Genomic DNA, 18,574 nt, shown 5'->3' with positions numbered 1-18,574 from the left:
TCTGCATCTCGGAGGCCAGGAAGATCAAGAAAAAATAAATAAATAACCTTACCGATCTGGCGGTGCCCGGGACCCAGCATCCTCCCTCCTTGGATTGCTACGTTTTTTTTGTTTTCTCTTCCCCTTAATAGAGATTCCACATTGTTTTAATAGCCCCTACAATATATGAATAGCCACACCAACCCACATTACATTGAAAAACTCAACATTTAACAAAGAGCTACCACATAGTATTGATGCCCCCACATCTCCCAAGTTTACACAAGAGATCCACCAAATAACATTATAAACCCACATCAACGCCTATATCCCCATCCCCCCCACTAAAAACCACATGACATTAATACCCCCTCCAAAAGCGGTAGATTGGTAACTTAACCAAATCAACTGTAGGCTGGGCCAACACAAAAGTAGATGGGATTAGCACTCAGTTATCACTAGTCACAGCAGTGGTAGACGAGCCTAATGCAGAACGAAATGGTTGGTGGACTTAACAAGCAAATGTATTGCAAGTCAAAGCAGTATTATACTGCTTTCCATGATAATGTTGTCATGACTTGCTGGGCTCTCTGTCAAAATAACTAGAAAGATAGGTAAATAGATAGTTATAGATAGTTAGTTAGGGATAGGTAGGTAGGTAGTTTGGTAGGTATTAGATAGCCTCATGGGTGTTTAGATAGGCAGTTCGTTTAGTTCTTAGATAGATTAGTTTAGGTTGATCAGATAGGCAGATAGATTAGCTAGATAGAATAGATAGGTCTTAGATAGGGTCAGTTAGGTCAGTTTTCTGTCAGAATCTGCCCTCATTCATGCTGTCATTTCTATGTAATGCCTCACCTGGCCAGCCTGTTTCTCTGAGCTCACTCACCTGGCTTCTCATTATCACCAACAGCCCATTGATTCTGCTCTCCTTAAATAGCCTGCTAATCCTCTGCAGAACTGCCGGTAATATGTTTACCTGTTATGGTTCTGTTCAAAACCAATTCCTTGATTACAGACATGGAGTCAGACACATGATATAAATGTTTAAACTGTTTATTGCAGTAAAGGTATAGTCCAGGGAAGGCAAATAAACAGTAAACAGTTCAAGCTGAATGAAACAACGGATTTCCAGATCTTGGCAAACAGGTACATAATAATGAAATGCAGCACATAACTTAACTGAAACCAGGAACAGGGACACATGCAGGGCCATCTTAACAACATTATGGGCCCCCAGGCAAAGCAGTGCACCGGGGCCCCTAGATATAGATATATAGAGATACAGATATAGAGATAGATGTACTTGCTCGGTGATCCTTGTAGGGTTTTTTTGCAGGTTTTTTTCTTTTGCAGGATTATTTATTCTCATTAAGAGCTGTGCCTATAGGGCCCCCTTGCCCATCGTGCCCAATGGAAAAGATGGCCCTGGACACATGAGCAGGCTAGGGACTTCAATGACCAGCAAAGGATACAGGAAAACGCAGGCATATATAGGCCACAGACAGGTGTGAATGATTAACAAGCAGTGCTGGTTAACCCCTGATAGGAAAGGCCAAACAACAGCACCTCTGGAGGATCACAGGTACTGCAGGGCAATATGCACGCAGGGAACAAAGCAAATCATAACACATGGTAAAATGCACACAAAGATACAAGATAGATCATAACATTACCATAGTGTTCTGCTCCCTTGTATTTTCCCTGTTACCTGTTCCTGTTGTTTCATGCCGGCTTGTGGTATCCCTGTGTACCAGACCGTTTCCGTTCCTGTCTACTCTTCTTTGGATTCCCTGTGTATTGGCTCGGCTTTGACTCTTTTCTTGTGTGGATTTATCATGTACCAGACCTGATTCGGTTCCTGACTATTCTACCCACCAGTTCAGTCAGCTATCTCCTGGACCCTGGTAAAGTCGTGCTCCTAGGCATGGCTCCCACATGATCTGCAGCTCCTCTGCGCATCCTACCTGTATTCTGAGACGCAGCCCCTGCAGCATCACTGCGCTCAGATTTCAACAATCTTCCTCTGGCTCCGGACTCAACCTTCCCACAGGTACTTTTGACTGTTACATATATCACTGTGTGCCTGTAATTGTAGTTACTCCTGGCAACCTGCCAAGAACTGTTTTCCTCAAATCTCCGGACTCTCACCGGTACTGTGGGTTGTAGTTACCCCTGGCAATTGCCTACATTCAGTTTCATCATCTTTACCTATCACTGCAAGTTCCGTTCCTTTCCGTACAAGCACTGGTACAGAGATTGCTGTGTATCAGGGGACTTCTCTATCAACTGTTCCTTTATTTATTAGTGGCCATGAGTGATATATCAGTCTTGACACCATCCACTCGGTGTCTCTCCTGTCTCCCTCCTGCACTTCCTACTCTACGGCCTCGGTAACTCTATTCTCCCCAGCCATTGCACATCTCACGACCCTCTGTTTGTCTGCAGCCAAGCCTGTCCCCACCACTAGGGGCAACAGTGAACACCAGATGTTCGAATTTGGTTTGCTATACTGGCTGAGGGGTTCCTAACAAATGTGGCCATTATTAGTGATAGATATACAATATAGATAGCATCCTGTACTTGCCATACTATACAGATTGCATCCTAGTAACCGTCATTCAATACAGATGGCATCCTAGTAACTGATATACAATGCAGAAAGAATCCTTATGACCGCCATAAAATACAGAAAGCATCCTAGTAACTTACATACAATACAAAGAGTATTGTAGAGACCAATACACAATAGAGCATCCAAGTGACCACCGTACAATACAGAGAGCATCCTGTTGACTGATAACAATACAGAGAGCAATCTAGTGACCGCTATAGAATACAGAGTTCATTCTAATAATGGCCATACAATACAGAGAGTATCCTAGTAAATGCCATACAAGAGAGAGAGAGAGAGCAAACTAGTGACTGCCATACAATTCAGAGAGCAACCTATTGACATACAGTCATCTCCTCTGTGGATGCTGCTTTGACTATACCAGATCTTGCCTACAAGGAGTTAAGCCCTCATCATTTGATCTGGATCCTGATCACCTGTGCCTGGCCTTTAAAAGTCTGCCTTTGTCAACAGACTGGTGCCAGTTCATCAGTTGCTGCTGTTCCTGGTCTTACTCTCTGTATGCCTGTAAATTGTTACTGATTGATCTTCTGGTATCTGACTCCTGGATGATTTATTGTTCTGTGCCTTTTCTGTGACCCTGACTTTGGCTTTGTTTACTTTGCTACTGTTTGCTCCTTGGTACCGTTGTGGATTTCCTGACTTCTGACCTTCCTCGTCTATACTCCTTCCGTGGATTTTTAGCTAATCCTGGTATCCTGTAACCAATCCTACTCAGCAGATCCTGGTATCCAGTACTATATGCTTCTCAGCCAATCCTGGTATCCTGTGCTATATTGTTGCTACTACTAATGCCATTATAGTATTAATTTCTTGGAATAGTGCATTTGTTACCAATGGAGTATATGGACTTGTGCAATCTTCCTTTAACCATTGCCTTCATCAACTTATTTATCAGTGTGATTTTTGTTTCAAATAAAGAACTAAGTTTTCAGTTTCAACAGCTCTCTGTGGTTTTAATACAAGGAATGATAGCACATCCAACACAGAAAGCAACCTCTCTGTATGGGACCACTATACAATACAGAGAGCTTCGTAGTGACCTCAATGTACTACAATGGTATTTTTGTGACCACCACACCGTATCATACCCCTCATTATTAATTAACCTGTCTTCAAATTCATTAACTCCTTCTGTGTCACCAGATCAAACCAATTCAACATCATTAAACCCTTTACAATCATGAACTCCTTCATAATTATTAACTCCCTCCTCCGCATTATTCATTCACCACCACATCACTCATATTCATTAACTCCCTCATTACTAGCTCAGTCTCATCTAAAGTACCTCTTTATAGAAATTTAATCCATTGTGATCACCCTCATAAATAAAACCCAATCTTCATAGTTGAACACCCTTATTCTCAATAGTATCTTCCCTCAATTATACTTATTCCTCACTCAACTCCCATTCACCTGTTCCTGAGACACTCTGTGGCCAAAGTGCAGAGGAACGGTGGTCCCGCCATGGCATGTTTGAAGGAGGGGCCACCAGAAAAGACATTGGGCTCTGTGCACTGCAGCAATAGGCTGTACAGCCCCTACAGGGGGAGAGACTAATGCAGCAGCATTTATGATTGATGACACTGGCGATGCTGTGCTTCCAGCAGTCTCGCGATTTGCAGTGTTGGCCCTGATGGTTCAGGCAGTGGAGGCGGGCTGCCAAAAACCCCTCAGTGCTGCTGAGTGAAAATAAAATAAAACTGAAAAAAATACAGACACATCAGGCAGCCTTATTAAGGCACTGGCAAAACCCGGAAAATTCAAACATACTATTAATACCACCTACCTCACATAACAATAATCTGCCATAAGTCACTTACTGATACTCTCTGCACCAGCAACAGGTACAGAGTAGAGGAAAGGGTTGTATAGGACAAGAAACAAAAAGGTATGTGCATGGCTGTGAGTAACAGATCATTGATCTGCTGCAAAGCACATAGGTGGCTGCTTCTGGTTGAGGGACCAGTCACCAGGAATCACAGCAATGGTGGGGCTGGCCATAATAATTTGTAAAATCATCTATAGAAAAAAATAAAGCCAATATGAGGATGAGTAAAGTAAAGCATAAAAGTATTCATGTGTACAATAAAATAATAGTTCATCCCATTAACTTGGCAGCATCCTATAACAAACCTATTTCTTCAGTCCACACATTGCCGGGGTGCATTGTTTGTCCAAGAGTGTCAAGGGGTGTCTGTCCATGTGGTCATGGGCTTGTGCTATTCCTGTCATGAGACATGAGATTATTGGAGCTGACTGATTATAAAATCTCTGACTTACAGTTTTCAGCAGGAGGCAGGCTGTGAACAGTACAGCTGGATAGATGGAGGGCCTCTGACAGGATCTGATTTGGACAAAATGGTGCCCAGGAAATAAATCATAGTGGGGCTCCCTAAGCAGTGAATGCTGAACCAGCATCTACATCCACACCTCATTTACGATTCCCAAAAGATCTTTTCCAAAATTTGCATATGAGGCACGTCCTGCCTTTGTCACACATTATGGCTTTCCTAACCCTCCCCTTTTCACCTCATGTGTCACACACCAGACCTGCTGATCGACAGGCTCTCAGCTGTTACTCACCCTATTCACGGCGGCTGGGCTTCTCCGGGACATACGCTGCGGCTCTCTTGCCGCGACACCATCTCGTCTGGTGAACTGTGCATGCATGAACTGGCACTTCTCCCATTGACTTCCTTCAACCGAATGCCTGTCCGCACTACTTAAACACACCTCTTACCTGTGTAAGTTGCCAGATCTTCAGGTCTATCTTCTTGTTCAGACGTCCTGCTCCCTGGCTCCTGTTTGCTACCTATGCTCTGAGTCTCCAGCACAACTATTTGCAGATCATCACAGCCTCTGTGTCTACTCCACTAACCTGTGGTAATGCTCTGCAGATTATTGCTAGCAGTTCTCTGAGTCTCCAGCACATCTATCCGCAGATCATGAACTTAAAGTGAAGAAAATTAGCCACGGAACAAGATTTCCTCAAGTGGCCTTCCACAGTACATGAACAAAGTTTGAGGAAACGTGTGAATTTAGAGTCTCAGGGTTGGGGGTTGGAACAGTGGAGGGAAATGGCAGTCGCAGGGCAGGTGGAGTCAAGGGCAGAAGAGAGACTGAAGTTGTAATGGGAGGTTGCCAGGTTGGGACAGGTGAGATTGGCTAAGGAGAAGAGAAGAGTTTCAAGGGTCAAGAGTGTTAAGATTAAACTGAGTGGTAGTGTGTTTAGAAGAGGGGAGAGGTAAAGTAGACAGGAAGAAGGAAAGGAGATGATGGCAGACTCATTTATGACTGGCCCAGTGTCTGTTTCATAACTTAAAGAAGAATAGGTTTAGCAAATCAGCCATGTAAATCTGGAAACATAAGTTATTGTTTACACATGCTGCATTGCTGTGCTGCATTAGTTCAGATAGATACTAAGGGGTATATTTACTAAACTGCACGTTTGAAAAAGTGGAGAGGTTGCCTATAACAACCAATCAGATACTAGCTGTCATTTTGTAGAATGTACTAAATAAATGATAACTATAATCTGATTGGTTGCTATTGGCAACATCTCCATTTTCCCAAACCCACAGTTTAGTAAATATATTGTCTGCATGGTAAGAATTGAAGACGAGCATGTTAACTGCTCCGGTGTTCTATTAGCCATTTTATTCTAACTGCACTTACTTAGACATGGAAAAAAATCAGCATCCCCCTTATTAAGATTTTGGATACTTCCTAAGCATGCAATAACAATTTTCCCCTATAGCTGTTTTGTCTGTTCTTTCTTGTGTCAGAAACCTGTCAAAGTAATTTTGAGGGTTTTTTAAGCAGGTGATCCAGTCAAAGTTATTTAAAATTATGACTGAGAAGAAACATTCACCCAACCTTCAGTGAAACATAAGTCATTTTGATTCAGACCATATTTTATCAAAAAATGTTACATTATTATTTTTTTATTTTTTTATTAGAAAATTAGTCATTGCTTTAATTATTAGTATGGAAAACATAATTTAGTTATTGTATATTTTACCTAAATAGTTTGTGTAAAATAATATTTATCAGGCATACTAATGTGGGTGGGTCTATAGAATTGAAAGATCACCTGACAGGAATTGGCCTGTTTTGCATAAGCCTTTGGCCCAGTTGATAAATTCTTAGAAAGGAACAAACACCTATGGATTTGTGTTATTACATACTAATGTCATAGTTGCATTGTTTAATTTTAAGTTAGCAGATTAGTATTATTAATGAAATGGCTGTTGGAGCATATTTTTTAAATGGCTATATGCCACTTTTTCTACATTTTGACAGACTTGTTCCTCAACAGGTACTGATTTTTCATTTCATCAGTTTCATGCTTTATTTAATATAATTTAATCATTTAATAATTTATTGAGACTGTATGCAGCTTCTTTTTGACTACTTCTTAACACTTTTAGACCAAATCCACACTGATCCTTTTTTCCACACAAAACTATCAGTGTACATGCAGTCTAAAACTCACCCTCCCTTTTACTGCTAGTTTGAACAACCCAGGTGTTTTTTGTACCCAAGCTACACTTTGTCCTCACTCTTTTTAAGAATGCCATGGGGGTGAACTATATAAAAATACAATGTTCTGATTATATTTGACTGTTGTTCTAGTAACATTCAGTGTTTTCTACAAAGAAAATATGTACTTAATGGAATTTACTTTTATAGTGGATACATTAATAACTTAAAGGCAATATTCCAGTACAGAGATTAATATTCAGAGGACAGCCACCAGTATTTACTCACATTAACTAGCGCTGGTATCTCATTATTAGACATTCTGTCTACCAAAAAGTGATGTATACCTTAGCTTTATCTGTTTAACAATATTTTTTTTTTTTTCTGGAGGGGGGGAGGGGGTCCAATGTGTCCCAATGTTTTCAGTTTTTTTGCCATAAACGTAATATAAATGTCAATGCAAATGCTTTTTCTATGCTTGCTTAGTGTGGCCATATTTAGAATTAGGAGTAAATCCAGCTAGAAGGTGCAACTTTGCGCCGTGATAAAACCACTACAAGTTAGCAAATTTAAAATATGTGAACAGAGTATACCCACTTTACTGTTGAATTAGGTGGAAACAGTGCTTGATGCTGCTATTTGCATCATCCTAATCAAAACACCACCCCTGCTGAGCCATGCCATGAAACAGCATTGACAGAAGGGGGTGGGGCTATGGTGACGCTATCACATAACCATGCCCCCCCCCCCCACCACTTGCCACCTGACACCTCCTCCAGGATCTCCCAGAGGTGAAGTATGAGTGAGGGGTTGCCCCCTAGCTCACAATAAATGTGAAACTAAAGCTGCCAAGTACTTGCTTGGTACATGCAAAAGCAGACAGTAATTTTCTACATGGGGAAACAAATGCATTTGATTCTCTTGCATACCACATTTCAGTTAAAATCTGATTAATATAGTTAACACCATCTTTTTCCCCTTTCCACCAGTTTTCAGAAATGTCTCTAGTACTTTCTTGAAGAAACTAAAAACTAAAATTATTGACTGTGCTCAATAAGAAAAAAAAATAACACATACAGTATAAGGTGGCCGAATAAAAATGTTAGACCGCTTTGTTATGCACAACTCAGAAATAACGGTGTTTATATTTCTATTTTGTACCTGAATCTTTAGAACATGGCAAAAAATGTTGCGGTAATTGGTGCTGGAATCAGTGGACTTGCTGCTCTCAAGTGCAGCTTGGAAATTGGCCTACATGCAACCTGCTTTGAAAAGGGTAACTGTGTTGGAGGACTATGGGATTTCATGGTATGTTTCGCCATAATATAGTGAATTTGTGTTGAAGAGACAATGCATTGCCTAGTAAATGCTCATAAATGATTTAGCTATCTGTTAGGCTTTTTGTTCTTTTAAAGCATGGAATGTGCATTGTTAAATGCAGTTTGATATGGATAGACAAGATATTGAAAGCAAATGGACCTGTATAACACACACTTTCTGGCATGCGTTTACAAAGACCAGATTAACATTAACAATTGTTAAGAGAGTTAACATAGTGTACAGAGTGCACTATATTGCAGGGAAGCTTTAAGACAGGTTAATGAATATACCACTGTTCTGTTAAAGTAAGGTCAAAGTACAACGCTTTGAACTAGTATTATTTTTCAACACCCAAATGTACAAGCCTTAAGTTGACTATACCTAAATGACACCCCGCCCCCCCCCCCCAAAAAAAATGAACAAAATAAAGACATTATTGTGCGTGTGATAAATTAAATCACTTAGCAGTTGATATACACTTTAACTTTACCTAAGTGCGCTCTTACCAAACATTACGTGCAAAATAAATAAAGACACTTGACCCTTGTTTGATGAACAAAAGGTCATGAATTTTATTGAAAATAAATTAAACTGGTAGAAACTAAACCAACGAATAAGCTATCAGCCACTCCAAAAGCCAGATGTATGGCAACCCAAATGTTTTTGGACACTTCTAGGCAGTGAAGCCTGACTCTACCCTGCTTTGGCTCAATAACTGGGGCCCACCTGGAAAGGCAATGCTCCATAACTCATAACTAAATAAACCTCCTTATTAAGAGAGAGTTATTAAGAGAGAGTGCCCAACTGCCACCCAAATGTGTTATTATGGCTGCTTATTGGCATGCTTTTGCACCAAAATTAGGTTCCTAATGAAGGAACTGAAGTCTGCCACCCACAGTGACCTCTCAAACCCATACAAAAACCCCAAAAAGCTGCTTCACGAAACAAGCTACACCCTCATCCGAGAGATGCCCTCCATCCAACCTGTACAAGCGATGTCAATGGCCAGGTCCACTCTAGAACTGGCCTTATTGAGGTGAACCAGGGTAACATCGCCTATCCACATCCTACTGGGAATAATATCTGAATGAATGACTAAATGGATCCCAGACCAGCGAGACAGAATCACCTCAAAATCGGACATAATATGCTGGATGAGGTACAAACCCTTCAGTTCAGCCATGTCATTACTGCCCAAATGAAATACCAGTATCTCGGGGCACCCAAACTTGGCTTCATTCAGGGACAGAATACTCCCTAAGGAAAGTCAATTGAATTGAGTCCCCTAACACCTAACTATAGATTCTCTCTAGCCCAGAGAAAAATGCTTGAGCTGGGAGCTGAACAACTCTTACTGGCCAAATACACAAATGGATGACCGATTAGCCACACCTTCATGGAGTCCCATCAGGAACCTGAAACATGGAGGTATGTCAAAAGTGAGAAGGAACCAATTGCAGTGAATTAACAACTAAACGCAGTGTGCCTAGCAAGTGAAAAAAGAAGCACGGAATGACCTATATTGAGGTAAAATTATAAAACACCTCAAGGAACCACAAGCAAATCAGGCCCCTCATTTAGAGGAAAAATTAGGCAAATCCCTCCATGCCCCCTCAAAATGATGCAAGCAACACGTGTCATGAGTCAGCCCAACCAGGGAAGGAAGCGATCATCAATATGTATTACACAGCCTCACATACTTCTTATAACACCCAGGCTACCATCTACCCATGATGACTTTATCGAAGCAACACTCCTTGGTCGCAACTGTGGTGGCACCGATCCTAAATGAATGAGTTCCATAGTTGACCAAGACTAATCTACGCAAACCTTGCTGAAAAATGCCCTCAACTAGTTAGACCTGTGGATCTTACAAACTAACTATTACTGTGAACAGTAACATTCTTGAAGATCAATGCCATACAAAGTGAAAACCTGGAGGAAGCTACAAACTCACTAACAGGGAAAGCACCAAAAGAGGCCATAGAAATAGCCTATCTAAAAAAGAACACCTCAAACTGATCAACTGCAATCTTGGCATCATCATCCTGGCCCTGGGCATACCCCTATGGGGTGCTTAATCTGCACCAGTTGCACCCTGTCTTTCACTTGTGTGGTCTTAAACTAATGAGGGTCTGGCTTTTTGTCTTAACGATCTGTACTCCGTCAGTATATGTTACTAAAGACTTAGGTGTTGTTCAGGCAAATTAATGGGTCAAGGTGGCTAAATCGCTCACTGAGATCCTAAATAGTTCTCAAGAAATCAAATGACACCGGAAAGACTTTAGGCGATCTCTGACATCCACAATACAGGACTACAGCAGATGCATTATTATAGTAACTTTTATCTTATTTCCCTAAACCATGCAATCACACTAACCCTATTTTTACCATTTACATTTGAAAAACATTTAATATCGTTTACAGTATGTTAATATTTTGCTTATATAGGCGAGCAAGCAAAGGGGAGATCTAGAAGTTACCCATGTTACCATATGCATCCCATGTTTTAGGCACAAATAGGAAAAACCTTTTTAATGTAAAAATAGAAGGCATATTCCTTGCACAAGATATAAAACATTACATAATATAGCAATTGTGGTCAGCGCCGGTGCTAGGGTCCTTGGCACCCTCCCCACCCCTCCCCATGTCTTTCTTTAACTTACCTGCATGAAGCTGCTCCTCTCTGCTCTGTCTTCTCCCCTCCACTCACAGACAGTCGGGCCGTGATGACATCATCACGGCCTGTCACTGTCAGTGAGCGGAGGGGGAGAAGACAGAGCAGAGAGGAGCAGCTTCATGCAGGTAAGATTCATAGCCCCTTCCCTCCTCTCTTCCCCGTGGATTTCAGTTTTTTTTTTATTTTGAGGCGCCCTGCAGAGCCCGGCGCCCTAGGCAATTGCCTAACCTTGCCTAATGGGAGCGCCGGGCCTGATTGTGGTTTATTTATATTATACTACAATACAATATGCTTGCATTGCTGTTCAATTTTCAACTAACAACTGAATATCACACGTCTATGTTCTAAATAGGATGATGCGGAAGATGGAAGGGCTAGTATCTACCATTCTGTTTTCACCAATGCTTGCAAGGAAATGATGTGCTATCCAGACTTCCCTATACCTGACGAGTACCCTAACTTTATGCATAATGCTGTATTCTTGGAGTACTTGAAGCTGTATGCCATCCATTTTGATCTGCTGAGACACATTAAGTTTAAGGTAAGTAATATGTGCAATGTAAAATGTTTACAATAGTTGCATTCATTACAGGTTTAGGTATTGTTTTTTTCGCTTTGTATTAATGCTGATTGCTAGTTTTAAAAGAAGTATGCGTGCATTTTATAGGTAGTGAGCTTATCACAGTCAATCTCATGCCATCTTCTACAACCCGTTTCAAACTTCTACTGGTAGATCACTGACAAAACCAGCAAGGGGCATTTATTAGAAAGCTTGTATTCATACCATTTAAGAACTGTTTGTTGTTTTTTGTTTTTTTTTTGTTTGTTTTTAATATCAATAAGAAATAGGAACTATATATTCTAATCTCTTCTATGTTTCAATACTTGTCCATTTTGGAAGGGTCATTCAGTGAAATATATATTTAAAAAAGGGAGTTTGTTTCTGAGGGATTTTTCTGGGCATTTTCGACATTCAGTGACTGCATGTAGAACATTGCAGCAGCTTAAAAAAAAAAAAATTCCACCAACTGAAGCAAGCCCATTGGATAAATTAAACAACCACAAAAAAATAGTGTAAGATGCAAGAGATAAAAATGTTGAAGCGCTATGCGCACACTAAATTTGAACTTTATACAGCAGGCATTATGGAGAGTGAAGAGGCCATAACAAGCCAATGTCATTAGATGGACAGAGGCATCAGTAGATATTTAAACTAGATAACCAATTGTAAAGAGCGACATAATTTGCTATTGCTATATAGATATATGAGGATGCTGAGAGATGAAGGGGGCCTGCACCCATACCACAAAAATTCAAAGATTCTGCACACAATACATTGCCAGAGTATGTATCGGTGGCCAAGAGCATGGCTTTTATTATCTTGTATTACTTATATGATCTGTGTCATAATGCTGCCCTTCTGAGTAAAACCAGGGACTCGTATATACTTATGGGGAGGGAGGGCTGAAAAAATCATTCCCCACGGTGAAAACTTCAACCAACCCTTAAGTAAAAGGAACTGCCCGAGACTTACAGCGGAGGTGGTCCCCAAGACCTATGTATATAAAAATGGAATATATATAGATAATATTTTTATGTTCTATTAGTGATGTGTAAGAAATATGTAAAAGAGACAATTCAGATAGGCCAATAGTTGCCCTTTCCACACATGTACGTATGTATAATACTTGAAGCAAATTTGGTTGCCCAAAATCTGTCTTCAAAATACAATTGAAAGTCCACATTCTGTGAAATTAACAGGACAGATTTTAGACCAGGCAAAAAATGCATGTATAGATGGATAAGATGGATAATTTTGCTAAGTATACTTAATTATTTTTTTAATTGAATCGGAGAAAGTAAATGCACCAATTGCAGATTTATAAAATTCTATATTAAGACAACAGTGGACAACTGTAGCATTAGTAGACACTTAAACAATGATGAGAGGGCACAATGTTAAATGGTGGAATTCAAAATGGCATTGTTATTGGAGAGAGGTAGAGCTGTGTCGTAATGCTGACCTTCTGACTCAAACCAAGGAGCTCATAAAAATTTACAAGGGAGGGTGGAGAAATCATTGTCCCGGGGAAAGCTTCATCCAACCCCGGGGTAATGGGGACTGACCGAGACTTGCAGCAGCAGTCTCCAAGAAGGGGTGTACTCACTCTGACGCCAGGGCAACCGGGACAAGCAGCTGTAATTAAATTATTGCTGTCTCCTGAGTGGACAATGGGGGGCATGCACTTGGCCCCATTTCGCTTATCTCCATGCTACTGGTTTCTGCTCATAAGCTTTTTATATAGTTAAGTCCTGGGGGCATCCGATTACCTGTGAGTGCGTCCAACGTCAAACTGTATGGGAAAGGTTGTTGCTATAGGTGAAGGCATCTCCTGCTTGTTTTAAAAGCTTATGACCGTTACTAGTATGTTCCTAGTTACTAGGAAGCCGTAACATTGAAAGGATTATATTCTGGGACCAGTGGTGTAATAACAATCTGACCTTCCACTGTTTGGTTTTGCTATTAGTTTTTAGCTGACTTGGATTGCTCTCTCTGCCACCATTTTTGTTTAAATAAAAACTGACCTTTTGCCAAATTTACACTGGTGTCTGTGTGGTTATCATCATCACCATTTATTTATATAGTGCCACTGATTCCGCAGCGCTGTACAGAGAACTCATTCACATCATTCCCTGCCCCATTGGAGCTTACAGTCTAAATTCCCTAACCTATATAAACACACACACAGACAGACAGACAGACACAGACTAGGGTAAATTTTGATTGCAGCCAATTAACCTTCTGGTATGTTTTTGGAGTGTGGGAGGAAAGCGGAGCACCTGGAGGAAACCCACGCAAACATGGGGAGAACATACAAACTCCACACAGATAAGGCCATGGTCGGGAATTGAACTCATGACCCCAGCGCTGTGAGGCAGAAGTGCTAACCAACCACCTAGCCACCGTGGTTATATATTCAATTACAGTAATAGTCTGAATATGCGAAGGAGAAGTGGGTACAATGAAAGGGAAATATCAACACTGTGCAGTTTAATTATTTTTTTAATTGAATCACAGTAAGCAAATGCAATGATGGCAAAGTTGCAAAATCCTTCAGTAAGACAGCTCGCTACAGACTTTGGCCAAAATTGGTGACAATTGGGAGCATTGTGAAGGGATCATTAGAAAATAGACTGGAAATGACTGGACAGGGATTTTAATGCTATAAATAGTAATATAGGAGCAAAAACAACTCAAAATAACATTTTACCAATTTTTCACAATTCTGTAATTAAATCCAGATTCAAGACCAAAACCTTTCGCATTTGTTCGACAAAACCAGTAGCAAAGCTGAAACACGAGGTCTGTTTAGAACAGACACTGGTTTTGAAACCAAACCTCGAGGGTCAGTGCACAGCTCTAATACATATGCAGTGGTTGAAGTATGCTGGTATATGGTGGTTTTTCCATACTGCCACTTCTCCTACTACTTTCACTTGTAACACTATCAAATTACATTCAATTATCATTGTCTATACCTACCGCCATTTATAAATTTACACTTTGACCACTGTGTGTGTGTGTGTGTGTGTGTTTTTTGTTTAAAAATTGAAAACAGATAAACATGCTTATTTTTATCAAAGACAAATTATATTAATGCAGCAAAAACATTGTTTTACAGTATTATGCATATGCACAAATGTTATAATGATATATTATATTGCCTTACATATAGTAGAAAACAGAGAAAATGTGCTTGTCTTATACAATTTATTATTTACAAGACTGGTTTATTACATCACCCTTACCCTGTTCTTTGGTTTGTAATCTAATCTCTGGTATTATTACAGTGTTTACCAGGTGCATGCGTGCCAGAGGTACATGTCATTAAATGTGATTCTTTTATGTACCTTTTTTGTGTGTTGTGTTTAACCATTTGATTGCATATAATATAGTCAATAAAATGCCAATTGTGTCTCTGCAGTAAATGCTGAAAATCACATACATATATACATTCCAGGCAGCATGTATTTCCAATTAAAAGAAAATAATTGCTTCTGTAATTTTTTTTTTTATTTGCTCCCTGACTTGTAGAATTGTAGGAGTCTCACTGCCTAAGATTTGAATTCCACATACACTGCTGATATGGAGTAAATCTGTCCTACTAGATGGATTACCACAACAGTTTAGGTGATACCAGATGTTGCTTCTGGAATAATAATAGACTTTGTCAAGTAAAGTAGAAGTTTCCAGTAGAATGTATTGGGAAATTAGGGGTAGACCTCCTTATAGCCCTCTTGCTGCGTTCTGTATAAGCAGCTACTTTGCTGCTGTGTTAGCATCTCGTTCCCCAGGGGATGAAAGTCTACTATAGAAGCCCTTTTGTATACAAAAAGAAAATAGTAGTTTGCTGTACCCATCCTTGTATGTGCAGTGATAGTGTTCATCAATGCTGCATGTCCCAGAGACTTGGTGTCACTGCATGGCCCTCAGCAATCCACCAACCACCCGGTTTCACCAAGCTACCCCTTCCGTTTCTGGAACTGGTGTAACAACTTCTAAGAAAATGAAGGAAGTGCCTATACGAGATACCAGCCCACTTTGGTGTATGTGGGTGTGTGTGTGTGTGTATATATATATATATATATATATATATATATATATATATATATATATATATATATATATGAGAGAGATATTGAGATAGATGTATCTATAATGAGATAGATGTATATGTGCGTGTGTATGGAAAGAGAGCCGACGACAGGGTGTATCTGAAAAGAAATAGAGAGAGTTGACAGGAGTCCATGAAAGATGTTGAGGAAACAACTTCAGAGAGATACAAAAGTCCATGCCTTCAAACGCCAGCTTATTTAGCAACAAAAAAGAACTGTCATACTCTGGATCTAATTGTGTACTACTAGAGGACATGCATGTTTAAGATAGGGTGAACTAATAGAAACTAGAAATGTGTACAGACCCCTTGGATCTGGTTTTATTAAAAATTGTGAAAAATAGGTAAATTATGTGATGAACTGTTTTTGCTCCTATATTTCGATTTATAGCATTAATGTTCATGGCCAAGCATTTGCAGTCTATTTTCTAATGATCCCTTCAAAAAATCCAAATTTTCACCAATTTTTGCTAAAGTCTGCAGCAAGCTGGGTGGCTAAAATTAATGACAATGGACCTGAATCATTATGCAAAGTACTAATTTTTTTACTTGAGTTTTCTCCTGGACAAAACCATGTTACAATGCAAGTGGTGCATATTAGTTTATTATTTGGCACATAGGAAAATACTGGTTTTTTTTTTACCTAGATCAACTTTTAATTTCAGTTTACAAATAAGCTATCAAGTATTTGTGTGCTACATTAAAAAACAGCCAATATTTTCTTTATGTGCAAAATAATAAACTAATTTGCACCCCTTGCATTGCAAAATAGTTTTTTCCAGAAAACTTAAGTAAGAAAGGCTAATGGTGTTAAGACTCCGAGGTACCTGTGCCTTTGGGGGACAGGGCCCATAGGTGACCTAAAAATGCTGCGGTGATGGCACTGGAACCCTCACTTTGCACAACCCGGTGATAAAGGAGACTGCCCGAGACTTGCGGTGGTGGCCGCCCTGAAGACCCATGCATTTGAATGTGTAATGTATATAAATATGTAATGCTTAAAAATATGAAATGCATAAATAATATGTTATATATTTGTTATGTTAGTGAAGTGTAAGTTGTTTAGGCTGTGTAGTATGTAGGGTTTATGTAAGATGGGGTGCCATCTTGCACCATTTTAATATTGTGCCCTTGGTCTATCATCATCTTTTGAATGTCTACTGATGCAGCAGCATGTAGTTGAGGTATTGTCGACTTCCGTCATAAAGAAGGATTTTGCAACTTGCCCATTGTTGCATTTGCTTTCCCCCGATTTGAAGTAAAAAAAAAAATTCCATATTTATACATATCAGTCTTTGCGACTGCATCTGCCGCGAGTCTCTGGCAGTCCTCTTAACCCTGGGTTTAGCCGAAGCTTCACATGGGGGACTGGTATTTCAGCAATGCACATAAGGACAGAGCATCCAACAAAAGTGGAGAGGATAGTACATAAAGCGTATATAATCAAACCCTGTTTGAGCAAACCAATATCAAACAAACTGGAACTTTGCCCAGGCAACTCGGGCTCCAGATTCCACCGGCTTTATGGCATCATACCAAGAAAATCTGCCCTTTCATGGCATCCTGAGCAACCCCTACTAGGTCAGCTACTACACTTGAACTTGGCTAAAAGGACAATTCGAGAGTGACATTTTAATCTCCAACTAAACAATAGTTAGTTACATAACATGAACAAGATTCTCACAAAACTATTCAAATAAATCTGACATTGACAAATAACAACCCATCAGTAAAAAATATAGGCTGTAAATAATTATACATGGTACCTGGCAAATATATACACGTCCCCTTGTTTGATTCACAAGGGCAACATAACGGCACATATTACTATTCAGCCAAATCTACATTACTTGTAGCATAAAAAAACACTTATAAGTAAAACAAGGTTCTTGTGGCCTCTGATGAGTTGTCTGCCCAGCAAGAAGTGCATAGTACTAGTTTTTGAATTTTTTATTAAGGGTGCAGGTCACTTTCTTCGTCTATTTACTTTTATTAATGTCTAACTCTATTCATTCATACCACTTTCCATTCAATGACCTCGGCCTGTTTCTGTAATATCAATGTCTATAATGGATGCCCTATTATATTCCAAATTTATTGTCTGCAAGGTCTTTGAAGTTTTTTTAGTATGGGTACAGGCCATCTTCCTCCATCATCAACATTTATATAGCACCAGCAAATTACGTGACTCTTTACAATTGGGTATATATCCACTTATCTAAATATCTACTGATGCCGCTGTCTATCTAATGAACTCTGCTCCTTACTGCTTCTTCACTCACCATGATGCTTGCTGTCTAAAGTTACAAATTTACTGTTCTCCTTTTCTCACTCTCTTCTATTTTACTTTTTTTTTTTGTTATTTTTTTAACATTTGCTAACACACAAATCTAATATTCTATTGGGGCTTGTGCTGTTCAGAGTTAGAGAGAACACCCTGTTTAATTTTTGGGGGTTTTTCGGCTGCACTGACGCTCACATGCAAACACCCTTTTTTTTCCCACTTAATATTGATGCCACTGCATAACCATTTTCAACTTGATAAGTATTGAAACATAGAAAAAAGTTTAGAATATAATAGTTTTTTGGAGGAGTTCCACTGTGGACACTAACCTACAAACGCCCAGTTTTTCCCACTTTAATACAGATGTCGCTTCTCCACACAAGATTACTTTCACTAAAAAGCTTAGATTATTTCTTATAGTCATACAGCAAAAACACACTGTTTTTCTCCACTAAATACTAGTTAGCTCATAATGATGTATGTATAACTCTATATAGTACTATACATGGAAA

The 18,574-nt window shown here is 39.6% G+C and overlaps 1 protein-coding gene across 2 annotated transcripts in view; it reads left to right on the top strand.

The window, feature by feature from the left end:
- The window catches only part of LOC142099234 (flavin-containing monooxygenase 3-like), a 54,752-nt gene that overhangs the window by 15,623 nt on the left and 20,555 nt on the right, over window positions 1-18,574 (top strand). Inside the window, exons 1-3 of one of the 2 annotated variants that reach the window (XM_075182480.1) lie at window positions 1,947-2,032; window positions 8,276-8,410; window positions 11,455-11,643. In XM_075182480.1, coding sequence (XP_075038581.1) covers window positions 8,279-8,410; window positions 11,455-11,643 — 321 coding nt within the window. In that variant the 5' untranslated portion in view covers window positions 1,947-2,032; window positions 8,276-8,278. Of the gene's footprint in view, window positions 1-1,946; window positions 2,033-8,275; window positions 8,411-11,454; window positions 11,644-18,574 lie in introns of those variants that run through there. The other variant, XM_075182479.1, reaches the window with a different exon arrangement.

The sequence above is a fragment of the Mixophyes fleayi genome, chromosome 8 (genome assembly GCF_038048845.1).
Source record: "Mixophyes fleayi isolate aMixFle1 chromosome 8, aMixFle1.hap1, whole genome shotgun sequence".
Lineage (NCBI taxonomy): Eukaryota > Metazoa > Chordata > Amphibia > Anura > Limnodynastidae > Mixophyes > Mixophyes fleayi.
Note: the sequence above shows the minus strand (reverse complement) of the source record. Positions and strands in the feature narration are given on the sequence as shown.